The sequence below is a fragment of the Hemiscyllium ocellatum genome, chromosome 1, assembly GCF_020745735.1.
Source record: "Hemiscyllium ocellatum isolate sHemOce1 chromosome 1, sHemOce1.pat.X.cur, whole genome shotgun sequence".
Classification (NCBI taxonomy): Eukaryota; Metazoa; Chordata; class Chondrichthyes; order Orectolobiformes; family Hemiscylliidae; genus Hemiscyllium; species Hemiscyllium ocellatum.
The window spans coordinates 11,628,061-11,654,332 of NC_083401.1; the positions used below are offsets into that span (position 1 = coordinate 11,628,061).

The 26,272-nt window shown below is 46.5% G+C and overlaps 1 protein-coding gene across 6 annotated transcripts in view; it reads left to right on the plus strand.

The window, feature by feature from the left end:
• Window positions 1-26,272, plus strand: part of dysf (dysferlin, limb girdle muscular dystrophy 2B (autosomal recessive)) — a 440,247-nt gene that overhangs the window by 241,922 nt on the left and 172,053 nt on the right. For all 6 annotated transcript variants that reach the window (XM_060835988.1, XM_060835909.1, XM_060836235.1 and 3 more), the window contains 6 exons: window positions 1,982-2,177; window positions 3,344-3,499; window positions 8,838-8,969; window positions 14,617-14,783; window positions 15,823-15,937; window positions 24,496-24,601. In XM_060835988.1, coding sequence (XP_060691971.1) covers window positions 1,982-2,177; window positions 3,344-3,499; window positions 8,838-8,969; window positions 14,617-14,783; window positions 15,823-15,937; window positions 24,496-24,601 — 872 coding nt within the window. The remainder of the gene's footprint in view (window positions 1-1,981; window positions 2,178-3,343; window positions 3,500-8,837; window positions 8,970-14,616; window positions 14,784-15,822; window positions 15,938-24,495; window positions 24,602-26,272) is intronic.

Genomic DNA, 26,272 nt, shown 5'->3' on the forward strand with positions numbered 1-26,272 from the left:
CCAGTGTCTACCTAAGAGAGTAAAACCCAGTGTCTAATATAGAGAGTAACACCCAGTGTCTAATATATATAGTAACACCCAGTGTCTGTTATATAGAGTAACACCCAGTGTCTAATATATAGAGTAACACCCAGTGTCTCTTATATAGAGTAACATCCAATGGCTAATATAAAGAGAAACATCCGATGTCTAATATTGAGAGTAACACCCGATGTCTAATATAGAGAGTAACACCCAGTGTCTAATATACAAAGTAAAACCCAGTGTCTTTTATATGGAGTAACACACGGTGTCTAATGTAGAGAGTAACACCCAGTATCTGTTATATAGAGTAATACCCAGTGTCTCTTATATCGAGTAACACCCAGTGTCTGATATATAGAGTAACACACAGTGTCTAATATAGAGAGTAACACCCAGTGTCTAATACACAGAGTAACACCCAGTGTCTTTTATATGGAGTAACACTCAGTGTCGGTTGCATAGAGTAACACCCAGTGTCTAATATAGAGAGTAACACCCAATGTCTAATATAGAGAGTAACACCCAGTGTCTAATATAGAGAGTAACACCCAGTGTGTAATATAAAGAGTAACACCCAGTGTACGACTATAGAGAGTAACACCCAGTGTCTAATATGTCAAGTAACACCCAGTGTCTAATATAGAGAGTAATATCCAGTGTCTAATGTAGCAAGTAACACCCAGTGTTTGTTTTATAGAGTAACACCCAGTGTCTAATATAGAGAGTAACACCCAGTGTGTAATATGCAGAGTAACACGCGGTGCCTGATATAAAGTGTAACACCCAGTGTCTGATATAGAGAGTAACACCCAGTGTTTAATATAGAGAGTAACACCCAGTGTCTGTTGTATAGAGTAACACCCAGAGTCTATTGTAGAGAGTAACACCCTCTGTCTGTTATTGAGACTTAAACATCCCACAATGCCGGATTATAGTCCAGCAGGTTTATTTGGAAGCACTAGCTTTCAGAGCACTGCTCCTTGATCAGGTGGTTGTGGAGTTTATCACAGAACCTGTAGTAACGTGTCATACAAATGAAATGGTGTATTGAGCAAACCTGGATTGTGGTTAAGTCTTTCATCTTTTGGAATGGGGTGCAGGTTTTGGTTCATTAATATATAAATCCCAGAATTTCTTTTAAGTCACATTCTCAAGATAACTTATGGTTTTATAACAAAGATTGACATCTCAGCTCAGACAATGCATTAAAGGTGTGAGGTTAGAGTCTGGCTGTATCCCAATCTTAAGTCAGACTGATTCTATTTCCAAAGTGGAATTGACAAAATGATTATTAGAGAGAGGAACACTCTGTGTTTTATGGAGAATAGCACCCAGTGGCTGTTATATAGAGTAACACCAAGTGTCTATTACAGTGGGTCAGTAAAGGAGATCTACAGCAGTGTCTCTTATAGTTAGATGTGTGATATGTAACTTGAGGAAATGTGTCTATACTCTGTGTTACAGGTTTGCTCGCTGAGCTGAAAGGTTCATTTCCAGACCTTTCGTCACCAAACTAGGTAATATCATCAGTGAGCCTCCAGATGAAGTCGGGAGCTTCATTCGGAAGCCCACCGAAAATGTTATCTACTATGGTGACGAAACATCTGGAAATGAACCTTCCAGCTCAGTGAGCCAACCTACACCCAAATTCTCAACCTGAACTACAAATCTTCTCAAAACTCGCTAACTCTGTGTTGCAGGCAGAGAGGAGATGAAGGCCAATCACAGTGGGACAGTTCCAAAGCTTGCCACCATCTTATTTCCTGATTTAGTACCATACACTGTTTGTCAGAGCCGTAATAATTCTCCAAAATGCCAGGAATGTCTTTGCAGTCATATTCCCGACACCTCCTGGGTGACATTCCGGCTGTAGTTCTCTGGCTCCCTTACCCCCTGCAGTGCTGAGGGATGGGGGTGTGCTGGGATCCAACAAGGTTTTGTCTTCTCTTTTACACAGCCTGCCTCTTCCCAAAGTCCCGGAGATTCCGTCTGCCACCTGCCTGGACAATCACATCTACAGATTCCGCACGACAAACTTACTTCAGATCACACAAGCTGCAGAGAAGCTCAAACATGAAGACAGTCCTGATCTGCAGCTCACCCTGGACCAGGCCGAGGATTGGCTTGTTCGACTCAAGAGCATGGCAGAGGAGGTGATGATCCCTATTTACTTACAGTACTCACACAGTCTGGATGGAAGCTCAGCTTCTAATGGAATCGCCCCATGCATTCTGGTCAGATTCAGTGCTTTGTGCTGGGATTATTGCATCCCTTTCACACTCTCCCCATCACGCACTCCCGGGACAGGGACAACACGGGGTTAGATATAGAATAAAGCTGCCTCTACACTGTCCCCATCAAACACTCCCAGGACAGGGACAACACAAAGTTAGATACAGAGTAAAGCTCCCTCTACACTATCCCCATCAAACACTCCCAGGGCAAGGACAGCACGGGGTTAGATACAGAGTAAAACTCCCTCTACACTGTCCCCAACAAACACTCCCAGGACAGGGATAACACCGTGTTAGATGCAGAGTAACACCTTGTCAACTCTGGGTGTCTGGTTGGTGGTATAACCCATACCACCTCATTGTTCCTGTAACATGGGGTCCATGTGGGTCCTACCTCACTATCTCAGTGAAATATCTACCTATCCTGAATGTAAAATCCACCTGTCTATCAAACCCAGCTCTCCATTTACACAATTTCTTGGAAGAAGACCATTCAGCCCATCGGGTCCATGTTGAGCATTCAGTCAGTTGCATTCCTTGGGGTGCCCGATTCTTATTATCCCATAAGTTAGTGCATTATAGTGGGAACCCAGATTCAAATCCTGCCATGCCAGACAGTGGAATTTGAATTTAATAAAAATCTAGAATTCGGGGTCTAATGATGACTGTAAAACTATTGTCACTCATGGAAAAACCCGCCTGGTTCACTAATGCCCTTTGGGGAAGGAAACTGCCATCCTTACCTGGCCTGACCTACATGTGACTCCAGACCCACAGAAATGTGGTTGACTCTAAATTGCCCTCTGGGTAATTAGGGGTTGGCAATAAAAGGTTGGTCTTGCTGATGAAGACCTCATTCTGTGAATGAATAAATTAGAAAAACCCACTCACATGATGGAGAATTGGGACGTTTGAGGGTTCACGTCCTCAGAATTCCTTTCGAAGTTCCCTCTGTGGCCTCAGCAACAGACCCAACTGTAGCCTTGAGGAGGATGTTTGTGAAAAGGCACTTCCTTAGCCGTCACTTTGTTGTCGTGTTCACAGAACCGATTGCTGACAGCAGTGCGATGTGTTTTTATTGACAGCCACAGAACAGTTTACCGGACATTGTGATTTGGAAATTGCAAGGAGACCGGCGATCCGCCTATTACCGTATCCCGGCGCACGAGGTCCTCTATTCCCGCCGCGCCCCTTACTGTTCCGGGAAAAACTGTGGACAACTTCAAACAATCTTTTTAAAGGTGAGGGGTTGACGGGACTGGGGGTGGAGGGAGTGGTGGGGGAGGGGTGGGAGCCGTATTCATCGGGTAGCCCACTGGAGCTGAGATTCCTGGGATGAATTCACATCTGGACGCTGGCTACTGCATTTCAGCTGTAGCCCATGTGGGTGGCATGTTGTTTCAGAAGGCTGGGCCCATTCTGTGTGATATAGACAGAGTGCTGCACTGTCAGAGGTGCCATTTTCAGCAGAAAGACCTTATGGGCGGCACAGTAACTCAGTGGTTAGCACTACTGAGCCTCACAGCTCCAGGGACCCGGGTTCGATTCCAGCCTTGGGCGACTGTCTGTGTGGAGTTTGCATGTACTCCCTGTGTCTGTGTGGGTTTCCTCTGGGTGCTCTGGTTTCCTCCCACAATCCAAAGATGCGCAGGTTTGGGTGGATTGGCCATGCTAAATTGTCCGTAATGTTCTGGGGATGTATACAACATGTGGATAAGACATGGGAAATGTAGGGTAGGGGGGATGGAGTGCCCTACAGAGGTTCAGTGTGGACTCAATGGGCTGAATGGTCTGCTCCCACACTGGGAATTCTATGAGTTTGTGTGTGGATATAAAGATCCCACGCAATTGTTTTGAGGATGAGCTAATGGTTTCTCCCTGGTGACATCTATTCCCACAACCAAGCTCGCTGAGGGGCATTGTTGAGTTGTGGTTTGTGGGTGCTTGAGGTGTCTACATTAGCTGCCGTGTCTCTGATATTCTTTCTGAAATGGTCAGGAGAGGTTTCTTGGGCAAAACATTTCTTCTGCGGCAGAACGCCAGGAACTGTGGAAGCTGGAAATCTGAAGCAAAAGCAGAAAATGCTGGAGAAACTCAGTAGGTCTGACAGTATCTTTGGGGAGAAAAACGGGATCAACGTTTTGAGTCCAGTGACCGTTCTTCAGAACTCCATTGAACTCGAAATGTTAACTCTGCCTTCTCTCTCTCTCACTTCACAGATGCGGCCAGACCTGCTGAGTTTCTCAAACACTTTTGGTTTGCTTCGGTGACAAGTCTGAGCATATTGAATCCATTCCTGCATTGTCCTTGAGCAGGCTTTGGGCGAGCTGTCTTTTAGGGCTATGAACTAAGAGTGGTGTACGTACTTCTGGGTGTAAGTGCTGGTTACACGTCTGATTAGATTCCCTGCAGTATGGGAACAGGCCATTTGGCCCAACACGTCCACACTGACCCTCCGAAGAGCAACCCAACCAGACCCATTCCCTTACCCCATATTTACCCATGAACCTAACCTCCACATCTTTGTGATTATGGAAGGAAACTGGAGGAAACCCATGCAGACACAGGGACAATGTGCAAACTCCACAGAGACAGGTGCCTGAAGCAGGAATCGAACCCGGGTCCCTGGCACTGTGAGACAGCAGTGCTAACTGCTGAGCCACCATGCTGCCCTATGGTTGCCCTGTCCCTCTGGTTGACGAATCTAGAAGGCCAGGCTAATTCTCTGGGAACATGGGTTCAAATCCCACTACAGTAGGTCTTACACTTTACATTCAATTAAAATGAGGCCTGGAATTCTAACGGTAGCTTAATTTATCGGCTGTTTGCATCATTGGCTGGGCATTTATTGCCTATCCCTTGTTGCCCTGGAGAAGGTGGCGTGAGCTACTTTGTTGAACTGCTGCGGTCCACAGGCTGTCGACTTCTCACTGCCTCGGGGGGGCAGTCAACACCATCAAAGACCTGGGCGAAAGCGAGGCCTGCAGACGCTGGAGATCAGAGTCGAGAGAGTGGTGCTGGAAAGGCACAGCAGGTCAGGTGGCATCCGAGGAGCAGGAGAATCGACATTTCAGGCAAAAGCCCTTCAACCTCTTCCATCAGGCAGAAGATACACAAGCTTAACCATGTGTACTAGCAGATTTAAGAACAGCTTCTTCCCCACTGTTATAAGACTTCTGAATAGACGTGAAAGAGACCTTGGAATGTAGGTTCATAGCTCCTTGAAAGTGGAGTCGCAGGTAGATAGGATAGTGAAGAAGGCGTTTGGTATGCTTTCCTTTATTGGTCAGAGTATTGAGTACAGGAGTTGGGAGGTCATGTTGCCACTGTACAGCACATTGGTTAGGCCACTGTTGGAATACTGCATGCATTCTGGTCTCCTTCCTATCGGAAAGATGTTGTGAAACTTGAAAGGGTTTTGAAAATATTTACAAGGATGTTGCCAGGGTTGGAGGATTTGAGCTACAGGGAGAGGCTGAACAGGCTGGGGCTGTTTTCCCTGGGGCGTCGGAGGCTGAGGGGTGACCTTATAGGGGTTTGCAAAATTATGAGGGGCATGGATAGGGTAAATAGGCAAAGTCTTTTCCCTGGGGTCGTGGAGTCCAGAACGAAAGGGCATAGGTTTAGGGTGAGAGAGGAAAGATATAAAAGAGACCTAAGGGTCAACATTTTCACGCAGAGGGTGGTACGTGTATGGAATGAGCTGCCAGAGGATGTAGTGGAGGCTGGTACAATTGCAACATTTAAAAAGCATTTGGAATGGCATATGAATAGGAAGGGTTTGGAGGGATATGGGCTGGGTGCTGATATCTGGTCCACATGGGCAGGTTGGACTGAAGGGTCTGTTTCCATGCTGTACATCTCTGTGACTCTATGACTCTAAAATTTTAAACTTAATGTTGATCTCGCTCTCTGTGCACCTTTCCTGCATTGTATTCCTCGCTCTGTTCTACTATCCTAATGCACTCTGTCTGATTTGATCTGCCTACACTGCACGCAAAACAAAACTTTTCACTGTACCCAGGTACATGTGACAATAACAAATCAGATCAAATCAAGCACACAGCGCTGGAAGCGTGGGAATTCCTGGATTTTGACCCAGCGATACTGAAGGAAAGGTGATATATTTCCAAGTCAGGATGGTAAGTGGCTGGCAGGAGAACTTGTAGGTGGTGGTATTCCCATGTATCTGATGCCCTTGGCCTTCAAGCTGACCATGAGACTGCCATTGATTTCCATAAGATGCACTAACATCTGGTTGATGTTCTCGTCCTCCATGCGCATGGGAAATCTGCATTTCTTACCTGGTCTGGTCTACCTGTGACTGCAGACCCACAGAAATGTGGCTTCCCTCTGAACTTGCCTACTAGCCCCTCAGAACGAGGGAAGTGAGGGAGAACCTACAAGGGCAGTGCAAACATTCCATGAAGGGAAGTTAACCGATCGTTTTGATCAGCCGATCCACTCCCGAAACTGGGATGGAGTGGTGTCTCCCTGCAGTTATTGAGGTAGAAGAGGTTTTAATGGGATGTCTGTTGTCAAGGTCACCAGGCCCTGTGAGGGTGGGGTGAGGGTGGAGGGCAGCCTCTGGATGATGAAGCCAACATGGATCAGAGAAGAGAAGGCCTAATTGGATTGGGATAATCTAATGCTGGAGTGTCACTGAACTGCCTGAGGAAGTGGTGGATGCAGGTACAGTTACATCGTTTTAAAAACATTTGGATAAGTTCATGAATAAACATAGAAACAAAGAAGATAGGAGCAAGAGGAGGCCATTCAGCCCTTCGAGCCTGCTCGAACAGGTTTGCTGATGTAGTCAGTCAAATCTCAGATGGCGACAAAACAGACTGCACATGAGAGGTGGACGATCTGGAAAAATGGTGCACTGAGAACAACCGAGCTCTCAATGTCGGCAAAACCAATGAACTCATTATTGATTTTCAGCGGGCTGTTACTCATGTCCCCCTACACATTAACAGCACAGAGGTGGAACAAGTGGAGAGTGTCAAGCTCCTGGGAGTGGTCATCCACAACAAGCTTTCTTGGACTCTTCATGTGGACACACTGGTTACAAAGGCCCAACAACGTCTCTTCTTCCTCAGGCAGCTGAGGAAATTTGGCATGATGGTGAATACCCTTGCCAACTTTTATAGGTGCGCCATCGAGAGCATTCTGTCTGGGTGTATCACTACCTGGTATGGCAACTGTACCATTCAAGATTGGAGACGGTTACAGAGAGTGGTGAACCCAGCCCGGACAATCACAAAGGCCAACCTCCCATCTATAGAATCCATCTCCCAGGCCCGCTGTCAAGGAAGGGCCACCAGCTTTCTCAACGATCCATCCCACCCTGGCAATGTTTACTATCTGTGCTAATTAACTCTGTGATCCGCCTGTATTACTCGCGAGGAAAAGCTTTTCACTGCGCTTTGGTACACGTGACAATCAATTCAATTCACCATTCATCACGATCATGTTGATTGTCCAACTCAATAGCCTCATCCTGCTTTCTCCCCATAACCTTTGACCCCATTCCCCCCGAGTGCTAAATTTAGCTTCCTCTTGAATACATTCAATGTTTTGGCATCAACTCCTTCCCGTGGTAATGAACTCCACAGGCTCACTGCTCTTTGGATGAAGAAATGTCTCTCCATCTCCGTCCTAAATGGTCCACCCTGAATACTCAGAATAAGAAGGATCTGGAGAGATATGAGCCAAACATAGGCAGTAGGGCTAGTTCAGTTTGGGATTACAGTTGGCATGGATGGGTTGGATCGAAGGGTCTGTTTCCGGACTGTATGACTCTATGACTATTTGGATTTGAGGACCATGGGTTTTGATATATTGGAACAATGGGAATATGGGACTGACAAAATGGGATTGGGGAGTGTACAGTATTGACTGGAGTGAGACAGGGATTGGGGAGTGTACAGTTTTAATGACTAGAGTGAGACAGGGATTGGTGAGTGTACAGTATTGACTGGAGTGAGACAGGGATTGGGGAGTGTACGGTATTGACTGGAGTGAGACAGGGATTGGGGAGTGTACGGTATTGACTGGAGTGAGACAGGGATTGGTGAGTGTACAGTATTGACTGGAGTGAGACAGGGATTGGGGAGTGTACGGTATTGACTGGAGTGAGACAGGGATTGGTGAGTGTACAGTATTGACTGGAGTGAGACAGGGATTGGGGAGTGTACAGTATTGACTGGAGTGAGACAGGGATTGGGGAGTGTACAGTATTGACTGGAGTGAGACAGGGATTGGGGAGTGTACGGTATTGACTGGAGTGAGACAGGGATTGGTGAGTGTACAGTATTGACTGGAGTGAGACAGGGATTGGTGAGTGTACAGTATTGACTGGAGTGAGACAGGGATTGGTGAGTGTACAGTATTGACTGGAGTGAGACAGGGATTGGGGAGTGTACGGTATTGACTGGAGTGAGACAGGGATTGGGGAGTGTACGGTATTGACTGGAGTGAGATGGATTAAGCAGTGCCTTGGCCAGCAGTTTCTTATTGTTCTGTCTTTTGGTGTGTTTGTGTTTTGAGCTTCATCACCCTGTCCTTTCTCTCCAGCACCCGCGTAATAGCTCTAAATTCGATAAGATCCCCGGCCAGGTCCGAGTGCGGATCTGGTTTGGATTAGCAGCGGATAACAAGGAATTTAACCAGTTCACTGAGGGCAAGCTGTCCGTGTTTGCAGAAACGGTAAGTCCCACTGGTTTCGGTGAGTGATCTATGTTAGTAACTGGTGTCTTCGTCACTTTCCCCGGTGTGTGATACCTAACAGGGAATGTCAGGTTCTATCATTACCTGGGATAATGCATATTGTATTCTAACGTGGCCCACGTTACTCATTAGGACGGAGAATCATCCAGACTAGTAAGTATGATGTTCTTGAAAGCCTCGATTATGAATGCTTTGTTCTAATGTGGTATGAGGTGAGAATTGATTGACTTGATCTATATGGACTTCAGTCAGTTTCAGTTCAACAAGGATCCCCATGGTAGATTGATGAGCGACTTTAGATAACATGGAATACAGGGAGAACTAGCCTTTTGGATGCAGAATTGGCTCAAAGGTAGGAGACAGAGGGTGGTGATAGAGGGTTGTTTTTCAGACTGGAGACCTGTGACCAGTGGAGTGCCACAAGGATCGGTACTGGGTCCACTACTTTTCATCATTTATATAAATGATCTGGATGTGAACATTGGAGGTATCGTTAGTAAGTTTGCAGATGACACCAAAATTGGAGGTGTAGTGGACAGTGAACAGGATTACCTCTGATTACAACAGGATCTTGATCAGATGGGCCAATGGGTTGAGAAGTGGCAGATGGAGTTTAATTTAGATAAATGCGAGATACTGTAATTTGGAAAGGCAAATCTGAGCAGGACTTATACATTAAATGGTAAAGTCCTTGGGACTGTTAGTGAACAAAGTGCAGGTTCATAGCTCCTTGAAAGTGGAGTTACAGGTAGATAAGATAGTGAAGAAGACATTTGGTATGCTTTCCTTTATTGGTCAGAGTATTGGGTACAGGAGTTGAGAGGTCATGTTGTGGCTGTACAGGACATTGGTTAGGCCACTCGGGGAATATTGCATAAAATTGTGTTTTTTCTCCTATTGGAAGGATGTTGGGAAACTTGCAAAGGTTCAGTAAAGATTTACAAGGATGTTGCCAGGGTTGGAGGATTTGAGCTACAGGGAGAGGCTGAACAGACTGGGGCTGTTTGCTGTTGAGCGTTAGAGGCCGAAGAGTGACCTTATAGAGGTTTATAAAATTATGAGGGGCGTGGATAGAGTGAATTGACAAGGACTTTTCCCTGGGGTGAGGGAGTCCAATACTAGAGGGGCATAGGTTTAGGGTGAGACAGGAAAGATTTAAAAGGGACCTGAGGGGCAACCTTTTCAGCCAGAGAGTTGTACGTGTGCAAGAGCTGCCAGAGGAAGTGGTGGAGGCTGGTACAATTACAACATTTAAAAGGCATCTGGATGGGTATGTGAATAGGAAGGGTTTGGAGGGATATGGACCGGGTGCTGGCAGGTGGGACTAGATTAATTTAGGATATCTGGTCAGCATGAACGAGTTGGACCGAATGGTCTGTTTTCATTCTGTATACCTCTGTGACTCAATGACTCTCAGATAGAACAGAACATTATAACACAGTTGTGTTGATGTTGTGCTGGCCTTTTATCCTACTCTAAGATCAGACTAAACGACATAAACTTCATTGTCCTATCTTCCGTGTGCCTTTCCAAGAGTGGCTTAAATGTCCCTAATGTCTCTGACTCTGCTACCACCGCTGGCAGTGAATTCCCCACACCCGCCACTCTCTGTGTAAAGAACCTACCTCTAACATCTCGCCTATACCTTCCTCCAATCACCTTTAAAAGTATGCCCCCTCGTGATAGCCATTTCTGTCCTGGGAAAACGTCTCTGGCTATCCACCCTATCTATGTAGACCTCTATCAAGTCACCTCTCACCCTTCTTTACTCCAATGAAAAAAAGCCCAAGCTCCCTCAACCTTTCTTCATAAGACATGCCCTTCAGTCCTGGTAAATCTCCTATACATGCTCTCTAAAGCTTCCACATCCTTCCTCTCATGAGGTGACAATAACTGAATATAATATTCCAAGTGTGGGCTAACCAGGTCTCTATAGAGCTGCAGCATAACCCTACAGATCTGCTCATGAAAACCAACACACCATTCACCTTCTTAACCACCCTGTCAACTTGGGTGGCAACTTTGAGGAATCTATGGAAGTGGACCCCAAGAATCCTCTGTTCCTCCACACCGCCAAGAATCCTGCCTTTAACCCTGTATTCTACATTCAAATTCGACTATCCACCGTGAACGACTTCACACTTTCCAAGTTGAACTCCATTTACTCATTCCCAGCCCAGCTCTGCATCCTGTCCATGTCCTGTTGCAACCTACAACAGCCCTCCACACTGCCCACAACTCCACCAGCCTTCGTGTCATCAGCAAAGTTACTAACCCACCCTTCCACTTCCCCGTCCAAATCACTTATAAAATTCACAAAGAGCAGAGGTCCCAGAACTGATCCCTGTGGAACACCACTGGTCACTGAGCTCCAGGTTGAATACTTTCCATCTATTACCTCTGTCTTCTATGGGTCAGCCAATTCTGTAGCCAGACAGTCAAATTTCCCTGTATCCCAGACCTCCTTACTTTCTGAATGAGCCGACCATGGGGAACCTTATCAAACTCCTTGCTAAAAGCCATATACAGCATATCCACTGCTCTACCTTCATCAATGTGTTTTATCACATCCTCAAAGAATTCAATAAGGTTCATGAGACATGACCTGCCCCTCACAAAGCCATGCTGACTATCTCTAAACAAACTATGGCTTTCCAAATAATCATAAATTCTGTCTCTCAGAATCCTCTCCAATAATATGCCCACCACTGACTAGTCTGTAATTCCCAGGATTATCCCTATTCCCTTTCATGAACAAAGGAATAACATTTGCCACCCTCCAATTATCTGGTACAATTCCAGTGGACAGTGAGGACGCAAAGATCATCGTCAAAGGCGCAGCAATCTCTTCCCTCACTTCCTGTAGTAACCTCAGGTATATCCTTATGTTTTTCAAAATTTTCAGCACATCCTTCTCCTTAACATCAACCTGTTTGAGCATATCAGTCTGTTTCACTCTGTCCTCAGAAATATTAAGATCCCTCTCAGTCGTGAATATTGAAGTTAAGTATTCATTAAGGCCCTCCCCTACTTCCTCTAACCCCAGGCCCAAGTTCCCTCCACTATCCCTGATTGGGCCTACCCTCACTCTGGCCATCCTCGTGTTCCTCACATAAGTGTGGAATGCCTTAGGGTTTTCTTTAATCCTACTCACTAAAGATTTTTCATGCCTCCTTCTAGCTCTCCTAAGTCCATTCTTCAGTTCCTTCCTGGCTACCTTGTAACCCTCTAGAGCCCTGTCTGATCCTTGCCTCTTTAACCTTAGGTAGGCTTCCTCTTCCTTTTTACTAGATGCTCCACATGCCTTGTCACCCAAGGTTCCTTCGCCCTACCATCCCTTCCTTGCCTCAGTGGGACACACCTGTCCAGCACGATCAACAAGTACTCCCTAAACAACCTCTTATGCATTTCCCCGGAGAACATCTGTTCCTAATTTATGCTCCGCAGTTCCTGCCTGATACCATTTGTAATTCCCCCTCCCCCAATTAAATATTTCCCATACTGTCTGTTCCTATCCCTCTCCATGACTATAGTAAAGGCCAGGGAGTTGTGATCACTATCACCGAAATGCTCTCCCACCAAAAGACCTGACACCTGGTATGGTTAGTTGCCAATCACCAAATCCAATATGGCCTCCACTCTAGTCAACCTATTGACATATAGCGTCAGGAACCCTTCCTGGACACACCTGACAAAAACTGCTCCATCCAAACTATTTGCACTGAGGAGGTGACAATCAATATTAGGGAAGTTGAAGTTATCCATGACAACAATCCTGTTACTTCTGCACCTTTCCAAAATCTGCCTCCCAATCTGCTCCTCCATGACTCTGTTGCTATTGAGGGGGTCTGTAGGAAACTCCCAATAGAGTGACTGCTCCTTTCCTGTTTCTGATTTCCACCCAGACTGACTGTGGACAAACCCTCCTCGACGACCTTCCTTTCTGCAGCTGTGATACTATCTCTGATTAGCAATGCCACTCCCCCACCCCTTTTACCCCACCACCTAATCCTTTTGAAACCCTGGAACATCCAACAACCATTCCTGCCCCTGTGATATCCACGTCTCCGTAATGGCCACAACATCGTAGCTCCACGTACTGAGTTCATCACCCTTATTCTTGACACTTCTTGCATTAAAATAGACACATTTCAACCCATCCCACTGACTGGACCTTTGTCCTATCAAGTGTGTATCCCTCCTCACAGACTCTGTGCAAACTGTAACTGGCTGTTCACTATCTACTCCATCCTCTGATCCATAGCTCAGGTTCCCACCCTCCCCATCAATCTCGTTTAAACCCTCCCTAGGAGCTCTAGCAAACCTGTCAAAGATGTTCTCGAATAACCCGGACTGTAAATGCAGTGTTTGCAAATGACTTGGTATGCCATTTTTATTTCCTGGATAATTTGGATTTGCAAATAGCGTGTCCTAGAGTAGACTGGGTATGAATATCTTGAATTTGAGAATATGATGACACAGCAAGTGTGCTCTAGAACGTCCAACATTGCATTCTGGAACAACGGTACAAGAGACTGAGTGCACCTGTGAGTGTACAGTGACTCGGGCTAGCTGTATTTGTATTCTCAAACAAGTAGAAACGTTCAACAGTGTGTTCTAGAATAACTTTGGGGTAGTCCATGCTTTGCTGTAGAGTACTAGATTTTAATGGATGTGTTCTAGGATAACATGGGCTGCTGATAGTGTGCCCTAGGCTGGCCAGGGGACAGTTTGTTCTGGAGTGTACCATGATAGTACATCTTGCAATCTAGAACAAAGTCAGAAGTCACACGACACCAGGTTATAGTCCAGCAGGTTTATTTGAAATCACCCTGACAAAGGGGCGATGCTCTGAAAGCTTGTGATTTCAAATAAACCTGTTAGACTATAACCTGGTGTCATGTGACTTCTGACCTTGCCCACCCCAGTCCAACACTGGGCCCCTCGACATCAGTCTAGAACAAGATGATGCAGTGTTGTCCCAGCCTGATTTGGGATAGTGAACCCTGAATTATTGTAAATGTTTGCACTTTGGGCGGCACGGTGGCACAGTGGTTAGCACTGTTGCCTCACAGTGCCAGAGACCCAGGTTCATATTCCCACCTCAGGCGACTGACTGTGTGGAGTTTGCACGTTCTCCCCGTGTCTGTGTGGGTTTCCTCCGGGTGCTCCGTTTTCCTCCCACAGTCCAAAGATGTGCGGGGTCAGGTGAATTGGCCCGTAGTGTTAGGTAAGGGGTAAATATAGGGGTATGGGTGGGTTGTGGGTCGGTGTGGACTTGTTGGGCTGAAGGGCCTGTTTCCACACTGTAAGTAATCTAATCTTTGCTCCTCTTGCCTAGCTCCTGTTACATCTGTACCAGAGCAGGGGAATATTTTTTAAAATCACTTGTGGGACAGGGATGTCGCTGGCTAGCCAACATTTATGGCCTGTCCTTAATTGCCCCATAGAGGCAGGCTACTTTGTTGTGGATGGTGTCAAGCTTCTTGAGTCTGATCAAGTCTCCATTTTTTTGTGACGTCTGTGCTTGGTGAGAGTTGGTGCCCTCTGGGGTTTGGGTAACTTGGGGGCTGTATAATCCCGGATGGGGGTGAATGAGGCTAATGGAGCTGTCTTTCTCGTGCAGTACGAAAACCAGACCAAGTTGGCCCTGGTCGGGAATTGGGGCACAACAGGCCTCACCTATCCCAAATACTCCGATGTCACCGGGAAGATCAAGCTCCCCAAGGATTCCTTCCGGCCGTCGGCAGGCTGGGCTTGGGCAGGAGACTGGTTCATCTCTCCTGAGAAAACGTGAGTGTGTGTTTCAGGCCCGGGTGCGAGGGAGGTGTGCTGGGATTGAGAATGTGCAGCTTCGGCAATTTGAGCATTTCTTTGTCACTTTCCAAATAAACGGAAGTTCTGACGGTGTACCGTGGACAAACAGAGCAGGCCCTGCTGAGTCACCTGAGGCCTACAACACAGGGAAAGGGCCCTTCGGCCCATCGAGTGCTCACTGTTCACGTGCAAAGTGCTTCCTTGAGCGTTAATGGGTGACATTCTAGTCAAAAGGTTATGGGATCAAGTTCCACAGCAGATCCTGCACACGAGCTGATGTGGTCCTGAAGGAGAGTCACTCCAAAGGCACTATCATTGCGAATGAGTCATTAAACCATGGCTCCTGTCTACCCGTGTTGAGTGAGCATTGTCTTGGAGGATGGGGTAGGGTTCTTCCCAGTATCCCAACCAGTATTGGCCCCGCCATGGAAAAACAGAAATGCCAGCTGTCGTGTGATGACCCTGTCCTGCTTTCTTGGGATCTTGCTGTGCATTTGTTGGCTCCTGCGCTTGCCACAGTGAAGACATCTCAAGAGTTGTTTCATGGGTTATGAAGCTCTTGAAGGCATTATAGAGAGAGGCATCCTTGCTGTCCTGTTCTGTGGGATCACTCTCCCCTCCCACCCACTTCACCCCACCCCAAGGAGAGATCACTTGGTCAGAATTGATCAGTTGCATTGCTATCACCCCAAGAGTGATCCAGAGACTCTCTGCTAACCTCTGACCAAGAGACGGAGCCTGAGTCCTGCAGAAGTAGCTGTCACCAATTATACTATTGACTCATACAAGCACGAACTTCCACATCACCCAGGGGTAGTGCAATGTCTTTGTTGCTGGGGTGTCATGACCTGAATTTCTAAAGGATGTGGTTGTTGCAGTCTTCAGTTTGGTCTCTGTTATCATGATAGCCCTATTGCCCCCGTTAATACCCACTAGCCGTTGGCTGTGGTTACTGGGTCGATGAGGGTAAGGGGATAGAACACATTAACATATTTCGGGGCCTTCTCACTTACAGGTTGCTGTACGATGTTGATGCTGGTCACATGACCTTTGTTGAGGAAGTGTTTGAAAATCAGGCCCGGTTGCCAGGGGGACAGTGGATCCAAATGACTGAGGCCTACACTGACATAGTAAGTACCCTCATGGAATGATGGCAAAAAGAGGCCATTCATCATGCTTGTACCCAAAGGGCATCCTAATTAGAGCCACTCCCTTTTGTTCCTACTGCACAGAATCATTGCAAGGCAGGAGGAGGCTATTCAGCCCACCACCTGCAGTGTGGGGGCAAGCCATTTCGCCCATCAAGTCCACACTGACCCTTCAGAGAGAGTCCCACATCCTCGCCCTTCGATCCCATGACTAACCCAACTAAACCTGCACATCCCAGGACACTATGGGCAATTTCACATGGCCAATCCATCCTAACCTGCACATTCTTTGGACTGAGGGAGGAAGCCCATGCAGATACTGGGAGAACACGCAAACTCCACAGACAGTCACCCAGGCCTGGAATCGAAAGCTAGCCCTTGGCACTGTGAGGCAGCCGTGCTAACTACTCAGCCCTTCCAGGCCTGCACTTGCTTTCTGATGGACTGATCTCCACTAATCAGTTTGGACTTTGTACCCCCTCTCATTTCACGAGTACCAGCATTTTCCAGATCCGTCAGCCTGGAACCCTCATGGTTAACATAGAACAAAAAACATTACAGTGCAGTACAGGCCCTTCGGCCCTCGATGTTGCGCCGCCCTGTCATACTAATCTGAAGCCCATCCCACCTACACTATTCCATGTACGTCCATTTGCCTGTCCAACGACTTAAATGCACTTAAACTTGGCGAATCTACTACCGTTGCAGGTAAAGCATTCCCTACTCTTACTACTCTCTGAGTAAAGAAACTACCCCTGACATCTGTCTTATACCTATCTCCCCTCACTTTAAAGTTGTGTCCCCTGATGTTTGCCGTCCCCATACTTGGAAAAAGGCTCTCCCTGTCCACCCTATCTAACCCTCTGATTATCTTGTATGTCTCTATTAAGTCACCTCTCAACCTCCTTCTCTCTAACGAGAACAGCCTCAAGGCCCTCAGCCTTTCCTCGTAACAACTTTCCTCCAGGCAACATCCTAGTAAATCTCCTCTGCACCATTTCCAAAGCTTCCACATCCTTATTATAATGCGGTGACCAGAACTGTACACAATACACCAAGTGTGGCTGTATCAGAGCTTTGTACTGTTCTGAAATACTTCAATCAGACCTCCCTCTTGGCGTTCTGCACTCCAAGGAAAACAGTTCCAACCACTCAGTTTCCCCGTCACAACCAAATCTTCTCAATCCTGGAACCGTTCTCGTAAATCGATTCTGCACGCTCTCTGATGTCTTCATATCTCTCCCGTCATGTGGCACCCACATGCGTACACAGTACCCCAGCTGGGGAGGGTGGGGGGCAAACAAGTGTCTTGTACAAGTTCAACATGCCCTTCCTGCTCTCGTTCTCTGTGCCTCCATTAATAAAGCCGACACTTCTATTAGATTAGATTACTTACAGTGCCCTTCGGCCCAACAAGTCCACACCGACCTGACGAAGCGCAACCCACCCATACCCCAACATACCCCTTACTTAACACTACAGACAATTTAGCATGGCCAATTCACCTGACCCACACATCTTTGGACTGTGGGAGGAAACCCATGCAGACACGGGGAGAACGTGCAAACTCCACACAGTCAGTTGCCTGAGTCGGGAATTGAACCCGGGTCTCAGGCGCTGTGAGGCAGCAGCGCTAACCACTGTGCCACAGTGCCGCTATGTGGTTTATGAAGTGCTCTCTCAACCTTTGCTACCACCCTCAGTGATCTGTACACTCTGGCTCCCTCTGTGCCTTCTGGAATTTTCCTTCCACACCTTTCAATTCTCACTGCCAAGTTACCGTCGCATTTTTTTCTTTCTCCTATTCCCTTTGAAGATGAATTTCAGGTGAGGTCCCAACAACATGTCGGGTCAAAGAAAGCTCCATCTCCTCACCAGACCTTTTGCCTATCCATGTCACCTGGTGGCAGAACCTCCTGCTTTTTCCCTGTTCCACTCCATGAAAATCCCAGGACAACACTATGAACATAAGAGCAGAAATAGTCCATTCAGCCCATCGAGTCTGCTGTGCCACTCAATGAGAACCATACCTTAGGAACGATGTTTTGTCCCTCGAATGAGTACAATGCAGGTTTACAAAGATGATACCGCAAATTCAGTGGTTAAGTTATGCAGAGAGATGAGACAAATTAGGCCTTTTTTCTCTCAAATTTAGAAGGTTAAGGAGAAATCTGATCGAGGTTTTCAAAATATTAACAGGGAAGGATAGGGTAGATAAAGATAGACAATTTCAACTGGGTGAAGATTTGTGTGTGTGGCGCAGTAGCTCAGTGGTTAGCACTGCTGCCTCACAACACCAGGGACCTGGGTTCGATTCCAGCCTTGGGTGACTGTCTGTGTGGAGTTTGCACATTCTCCCTGTGTCTGTGTGAATTTCCTCCCACAATCCAAAGTCGTGCAGTTTAGGTGAATTGGTCATGCTAAATTAGGGTAGGGGAATGGGCTACTCTTCGGTGTGGATGTGTTGGGCTGTAGGGACCCTAATCTCACTCCGGGACCAGATGATGCTGTCTCAGGGCCAGGCCATTCAGGAGAGGTTTTAGGAAATACTTCTACGCACAAAGAGACATGGAGGTTCCACAAACAATGGCCAATGTTAATTCAATCATCACTCTTCATTCTGAGAGAGACAAATTATTATTAAGCAAGGGAAATGCCAAGGCAGCATATGGAGTTAGGCTAGAGAATGGCCATGGAATGATGGAGGATTGTAGAGGGGCTGAATGGCCTACTCCTGTTCTAGTGTCCCTGTGTTCTGAGCGCATTGCTGGTCTGTTAATCCTGAACTCCACTTCAATTTACTCTGAACCCTCTCTGCTCTGAGGTGGACATCTCTAGACTGATTAGTTGCCCCAGGATGCTCCTCCTTCCCATGCATGCCAGTGGTATTCCATTGTCAGAGAGTCACTGAGATATTTAAATGGTCCAGGTCTTCCACAATATGAAGCAAGTCTCCGTGACGGTGACCATGACAACCACGTCGGTTGCCATAAAAACTCAACAGGTTCACCAATGTCCTTCAGGGGGAAAAAAAACTGCCATCCTCACCTGGTCTGGCCCATACGTGACTCCAGACCCACAGCAACGTGGTTGACTCAGGTTGGAAGAAGGGTCACTGGACCCGAAACATTAACTCTGCTTCCTCTCTCCACAGATGCTGCCAGACCTGCTGTGTTTCTCCAGCAATTTCTGTTTGTGTTTCAGATTTCTGGCATTCCCAGAGCCTTGGTTTTTCTTTTCGGTTGACTCTCAACGGCCTTTAGAAATTACCCAAAAAAGATCACTGAGTTCGAGGGTCATTAGGGCCAGGCGATAACTGTTGGCTTTGCCGGCAGTGTCTACATCCCATCGAAGAATAAAGAAAACAAAATGGCAGGGGGTGACCATTTCGCCCATCGCCTCTGTGCTAGCTCCTTTGAAGAGTGATCGCATTAAGTCCCGCATCCAACTTCACCCCCATCACCTGCATCATTTTCCCTCTAAGTATTTACCCAGTTTGTGGATTGTTTACCCAATGATCTGTGGAAGCCTTTACCACAGAGGGCTGGCTCGTGAAGTATATTCGAGGCTGAGACCAACAGATTTTTAATCAGGAAGGATTAGATTAGATTAGATTTACAGTGTGGAAACAGGCCCTTCGGCCCAACAAGTCCACACCGACCCGCCAAAGCGCAACCCACCCATACCCCTACATTTACCCCTTACCTAACACTACGGGCAATTTAGCATGGCCAATTCACCTGACCCGCACATCTTTGTGACTGTGGGAGGAAACCGGAGCACCCGGAGGAAACCCACGCAGACACGGGGAGAACGTGCAAACTCCACACAGTCAGTCGCCTGAGTCGGGAATTGAACCCGGGTCTACAGGCGCTGTGAGGCAGCAGTGCTAACCACTGTGCCACCGTGCCGCCCAGTTTTTGGTTGACTCTCAACAGCCTTTAGAAATTACCCAAAAAAGATCACTGAGTTCGAGGGTCGAAGGATATGGAGGGGAAAGGCAGTAAAGTGGGGTTTAGGGCTATCAGATCAGCTACTATCTCACTGAATGTTGGAGCAGACTGGATGGGCTGAATGGCCTACGTCTGCTCCGGTGGTGTTAAATCCTGAACCGAAAGGAAACATTCCATCACGCAGTGCATTCCAGAACTTCCCCACTCTGTACCAAAAGGTACTTGGCACCGAGGTTCGTGTTGTTAATCTGCAGCCCCTTTTGTTAACATCACAGAGATTCAAATAGTTTTCCTCTACTGATTCCATCCAAAACCGTAACAATTTGAAACATCCCCACCACAACTTCGCATAGCTTTCTCTTGCTGTAATTCCTTAACCCTGTTAACTATTCCAGTCACACTTTTGTGTAACCTTTCCAAAGCCTTCACTGTCCTTCCCAAAGGGTGGACATCGTATCCCAGCTGAGGTAGCACAAATGTTTTATATCAGAGGTATGTAATTTCCTTCCTTCTGTAATCACTATTCTACTCATCAAGCCAAAGGTACGGTACAGTTTATTGATTTTATTTGTTCATCTTTAAAGGTTTGCACGTGGACATTAAAGATTTGCATTGCGAAAGCTTTGGGAAGGAGGCAGTTTGGCCCCTCAAGTACCTGCTAGCCAAGAATGAGTTATTAATCCCCATTTTCCCAGTCTTGGTCCAAGCCCTGTGAGTGGTGGAACCCCAAGTGCAAAGGCTTTTGGCCTCTACCTCCCTTTTTTGGAAACAAGCTCCAGACTCCAGGCACCACGCCCCCCCCCGCCCCCCCCCCCCACCATCCCACCAAGTGAACCTCTTATTGACCCCCCTCTATTTGTTCTTTGGCCCGTTGCCCAGAGGTTGCTCAGAGTGGGAATGCAGCGTTCCAGACAACAGGAGCCTCTCCCACGTCACTGGGCACTCTGATTAGAAGTACCAAGATATAGAGTAAAAACATCCCCTCTCACTTGGGTGACACAGGGGAAACCAAATCCTCCCAATCCCAGATTTGATCCAAAAGTTTAATTTTTTCTTAAAGGACCTAAAATTCCTGCAATTTATCTTTTTTATGATCCCGGGTTCTGTACTTAACTGCTCTCTTTAAAGGAGGCAATCATCTAATGGTGTTATCGCTAGACTGTTAACCCTGAGACCCCAGTCATACTCTGGGGACCTGGGTTTGAATCCTGTTACCATGGAAGTTGGATTCCATTTTGAAAAATCTAGCATTAACCGTCGAGTGATGATCGTGAAAATGGTGTCAATTGTTGGGAAATATTGAGGGAAAGAAACTGCCATCTTTACCTCGTCTGGCCTATGTGTGACTCCAGACCTAGAGCAGTGCTGTTGACTCTTCACTGCTCTCTGGGGCAGTTAGGTATGGGAAATAAATGTTGGCCAAGCTAGAGTCGCCTTCATCCTATAAACACATTTTTTAAAAGGCTCAGCAGGTATCAGAACTCTTTGGTCAGACTCACAATGCATTCCTCTCCCATCCCAATTGGCAATTGTCCCATCATCCTCTGCAAATGGAGCCAATAGTATTGTCTGAACAGATGCCATTTACTCCCTTACCCATTTGGAATAACAGAGTGCTGCTTGATCATCATTTCAACCACACCTTCAACCCATCGGAAAACCTTGAGACAAAGATATCTGATTTGCAATGCAGAGAGACGCCAACAGCATGGGTTCAATTCCCACAGTACCATGAAGGACTCTCCTTCTCAACCTCTCCCCTCACCTGAGGTGTGTGGTGACCCTTCAGGTTAAACCACCACCAGTCACCTCTCTCTAATGAGAGAACAGCCCTAACGCGCTGTAGGCCTGTGTCAATTTTTGGTTCGAATCATAGAGATGTACAGCATGGAAACAGATGCTTCGGTCCAACCTGCCCATGCCGACCAGATATCCCAACTCAATCTAGTCCCACCTGCTAGCACCCGGCCCATATCCCTCCAAACCCTTCCTCTTCATATACCCATCCAAATGCCTCTTAAATGTTGCAATTGTACCAGCCTCCACCACTTCCTCTGGCAGCTCATTCCATACACGTACCACCCTCTGTGTGAAAAAGTTGCCCCTTAGGTCTCTTATATATTTCCCCTCTCACCCTAAACCTATGCCCTCTAGTTCTGGACTCCCCCACCCCAGAAAAAAGACTTTGTCTATTTATCCTATCCATGCCCCTCATAATTTTGTAAACCTCTATAAGGCCACCCCTCAGCCTCTGACGCTCCAGGGAAAACAGCCCCAACCTGTTCAGCCTCTTCCTATAGCTCAAATCCTCCAACCCTGACAACATCCTTGTAAATCTTTTCTGAACGCTTTCAAGTTTCACAACATCTTTCCGATAGGAAGGAGACCAGAATTGCACGCAATATTCCAACAGTGGCCTAACCAATGTCCTGTACAGCCGCAACATGACCTCCCAACTCCTGTACTCAATACTGTGACCAATAAAGGAAAGCATACCAAACACCTTCTTCACTATCCTATCTACCTGCGACTCCATTTTCAAGGAGCTATGAACCTGCACTCCAAGGTCTCTTTGTTCAGCAGCACTCCCTAGGACCTTACCATTAAGTGTATAAGTCTTACTAAGATTTGCTTTCCCAAAATGCAGCACCTTGCATTTATCTGAATTAAACTCCATCTGCCACTTCTCAGCCCATTGGCCCATCTGGTCCAGATCCTGTTGTAATCTGAGGTAACCCTCTTCGCTGTCCACTACACCTCCAATTTTGGTGTCATCTGCAAACTTACTTACTGTACCTCTCATGCTCTCATCCAAATCATTTATATAAATGACAAAAAGTAGTGGACCCAGCACCGATCCTTGTGGCACTCCACTGGTCACAGGCCTCCAGTCTGAAAAACAACCCTCCACCACCACCCTCTGTCTTCTACCTTTAAGCCAGCTCTGAATCCAAATGGCTAGTTCTCCCTGTATTCCATGAGATCTAATCTTGCTAATCAGTCTCCCATGGGGAACCTTGTTGAACGCCTTACTGAAGTCCATATAGATCACATCTGCTCTGCCCTCATCAATCTTCTTTGCTACTTCTTCAAAAAACTCAATCAAGTTTGTGAGACATGATTTCCCACACACAAAGCCATGATGACTATCCCTAATCAGTCCTTGCCTTTCCAAATACATGTACATCCTGTCCCTCAGGATTCCCTCCAACAACTTGCCCATCATCGAGGTCAGGCTCACCGGTCTATCGTTCCCTGGCTTTTCCTTACCACTTTTCTTAAACTGTGGCACCACATTGGCCAACTTCCAGCATTCCGACACCTCACCTGTGACTATTGATGATCCAAATATCTCAGTAAGTTGCCCAGCAATCACTTCTCTAGCTTCCTACAGAGTTCTAGGGTACACCTGATCAGGTCCTGGGGATTTATCCACCTTTACCCGTTTCAAGACATCCAGCACTTCCTCCTCAGTAATATAGACATTTTTCAAGATGTCACCATCTATTTCCCTACAGTCTACATCTTCCATATCCTTTTCCACAGTAAATACTGATGCAAAATACTAGTTTAGTATCTCCCCCATTTTCTGTAGCTCCACACAAAGGCCGCCTTTTTGATCTTTGAGGGGCCCTAGTTGCCCTTTTGTCCTTAATGTATTTGTAAAAACCCTTTGGATTCTCCTTAATTCCATTTGTCAAAGCTATCTTATGTCCCCTTTTTGCCTTCCTGATTTCTCTCTTAAGTATACTCCTACTGCCTTTATACTCTTCTCAGGATTCACACAGTTATCCTGTCTATACCTGACATATGCTTCCTTCTTTTTCTGAACCAACCTAACCTAATCTAGTCCGATTTGCCAACACTTGGCCCATATCCCTCTAAACCCTTCCTATTCATATACCCATCCAGATGCCTTTTAAATGTTGTAATTGTACTAGCCTCACCACATCCTCTGGCAGCTCATTCCATGCACATACCACCCTCTGCGTGAAAACGTTGCCTCTCAGGTCCCTTTTTAATCTTTTCCCTCTCACCTCTTACCTTAAACCTATACCCTCTAGTTCTGAACTCCCCCATCCCTAGGAAAATACCTTGTCTATTTACCCTATCCATACCCCTCATGATTTTATAAACCTCTATAAGGTCATCCCTCAGCCTCCGACGCTCCAGGGAAAACAGCCCCAGCCTGTTCAGCCTCTCCCTCGAGCTTAAACCCTCCAACCCTGGCAACATCCTTGTAAATCTTTTCTGAACCCTTTCAAGTTTCACAACATCTTTCCGATAGGAAGGAGACCAGAATTGCACACAATCTTCCAAATGTGGCCGAACCAACGTCCTGTACAGTCTCAACATGATCTCCCAACTCCTGTACTCGATGCTCTGACCCATAAAGGAAAGCCTATCAAACACCTTCTTCACTATCCTGTCTACCCGTGACTCCACTTTAAAGGAGCTATGAACCTGCACTCCAAGGTCTCTTTGTTCAGCAACAATCCCGAGGACCTTACCATTAAGTGTATAAGTCCTGCTCTGATTTGTCTTTCCAAAAGCATAGAATTGTAATTAACCTCCTTTCTGTTGCAGAACGGAGAGAAAATGTTACCAAAGGATGATATCGAGTGTCCCATTGGCTGGAAATGGGAAGATGTGGAATGGTCTACTGACCTTAACCGAGCTGTGGATGAACAAGGTTGGTGTCAGATACTCGGACAAAGCAAATTCATCCGGAATGTCTCCATAGGCATCACTCACTTTCCTTCGGCCCTCAGTGGCAATGTCTCGGACCTTCATGCTGTTGAAATTGAAGCTGAATCAGGTCTTCTTCAACTCCAAATCATTCCATTCCAGAACCTCAAAATCCATAACAGGTTTCTATGATTCTGGAAGATGCCCTGTAGATATTCACCAAGTCTCAACTGCCAACCCACTCCACTTCCATCTCAAAAGACAAGGGCAGCAGATACACCACCAGATTTGGAAATATATTGCCATTCCCTCACTGCCAATTCTTTTCTCATACTTCCGAGCTCCACGACACGGATGGCAATAGTTCAAGAAGGCAGGTCACCACCACCTTCTCCAGAGTGATTGGAGATGGGCAAAATATACTTCCTTGGAAACTGATACTCATATCCTTGTTTTTAAAGTCATAGGGTCAGCACGGAAACAGATTCTTTGGTCCAACCTATCCATGCCAACCAGATATCCCAACCCAATCTAGTCCCACCTGCCTGCACCCGGCCCATATCCCTCCAAACCCTTCCTATTCATATACCCATCCAAATGCCTCTTAAATGTTGCAATTGTACCAGCCTCCACCACTTCCTCCGGCAGCTCATTCCATACACACACCACCCTCTGCATGAAAAAGTTGCCCCTAAGTTCCCTTTTATATCTCTCCTCTCTCACCCTAAACCTATGCCCTCTAGTTCTGGACTCCCCGGCCCCAGGGAAAAAACTTTTGTCTATTTACACTATCCATGCCCCTCATGATTTTGTAAATCTCTATAAGGTCAGGCCTCAGCCTCTGACGCTCCAGGGAAAACAACCCCAGCATGTTCAGCCTCTCCCTGTAGCTCAAACCCTCCAACTCTGGTGACATTCTTGTAAGTCTTTTCTGAACCCTTTCAAGTTTCACAATATCTTTGTGATAGGAAGAAGACCAGAATTGCACGCAAGCTTTATGGACTAGGCCAGACCACTCAAAACATTCTTGAGCAGACAACCCAGACCATAGCTTTGCAATTTGTTTCGGTAAGTGTACAGTGAGAATTATCCAGAGTAAGTTAGCTAGGTTGACTACTAGGTTTTAAAAAAAGACAGAAATGTATTCACAAAACTACACAATGAAACTCAAAGAGCAGAATAAAGAATCTCTACAGAACTCAGTCCAACCAAACTAGACTTCATTATGTTTTTCTGAATACACACAACAGTCCCTGTAAGCAAACCCCCTTAAAATATTGTCAAAAAATAGAACAGATGCTTATCAGTTGAAGTTAGAAGAGTAGAAGGAGGGAGAGAGTCTCCACACAGCCCACTGTTGAATTCCCAACTAGTTCTGGATCGAACTGCTCAGCCAGAGAGCTGACCACTCCCCGTTCATTATACAGGTCCCTTCTAAAACATGACCACTTTGGCCTGAAGTCTCACCTGTTTACATATAAACAACAAGGCATCTCAATACCCTCTAATCTCAATACCAAACCAGTCTGATCGCCATCGGGAGTGGGGAGGGAAATAGATCTCTGGTGGTGGAGTCTGACTGTAAGTGGCGGAAATGGCGGAGGATAATGTGCTGTATCCGAAGATTATAACATAGAACAGAGAAAAGTACAGCACAGAATAGGCCCTTTGGCCC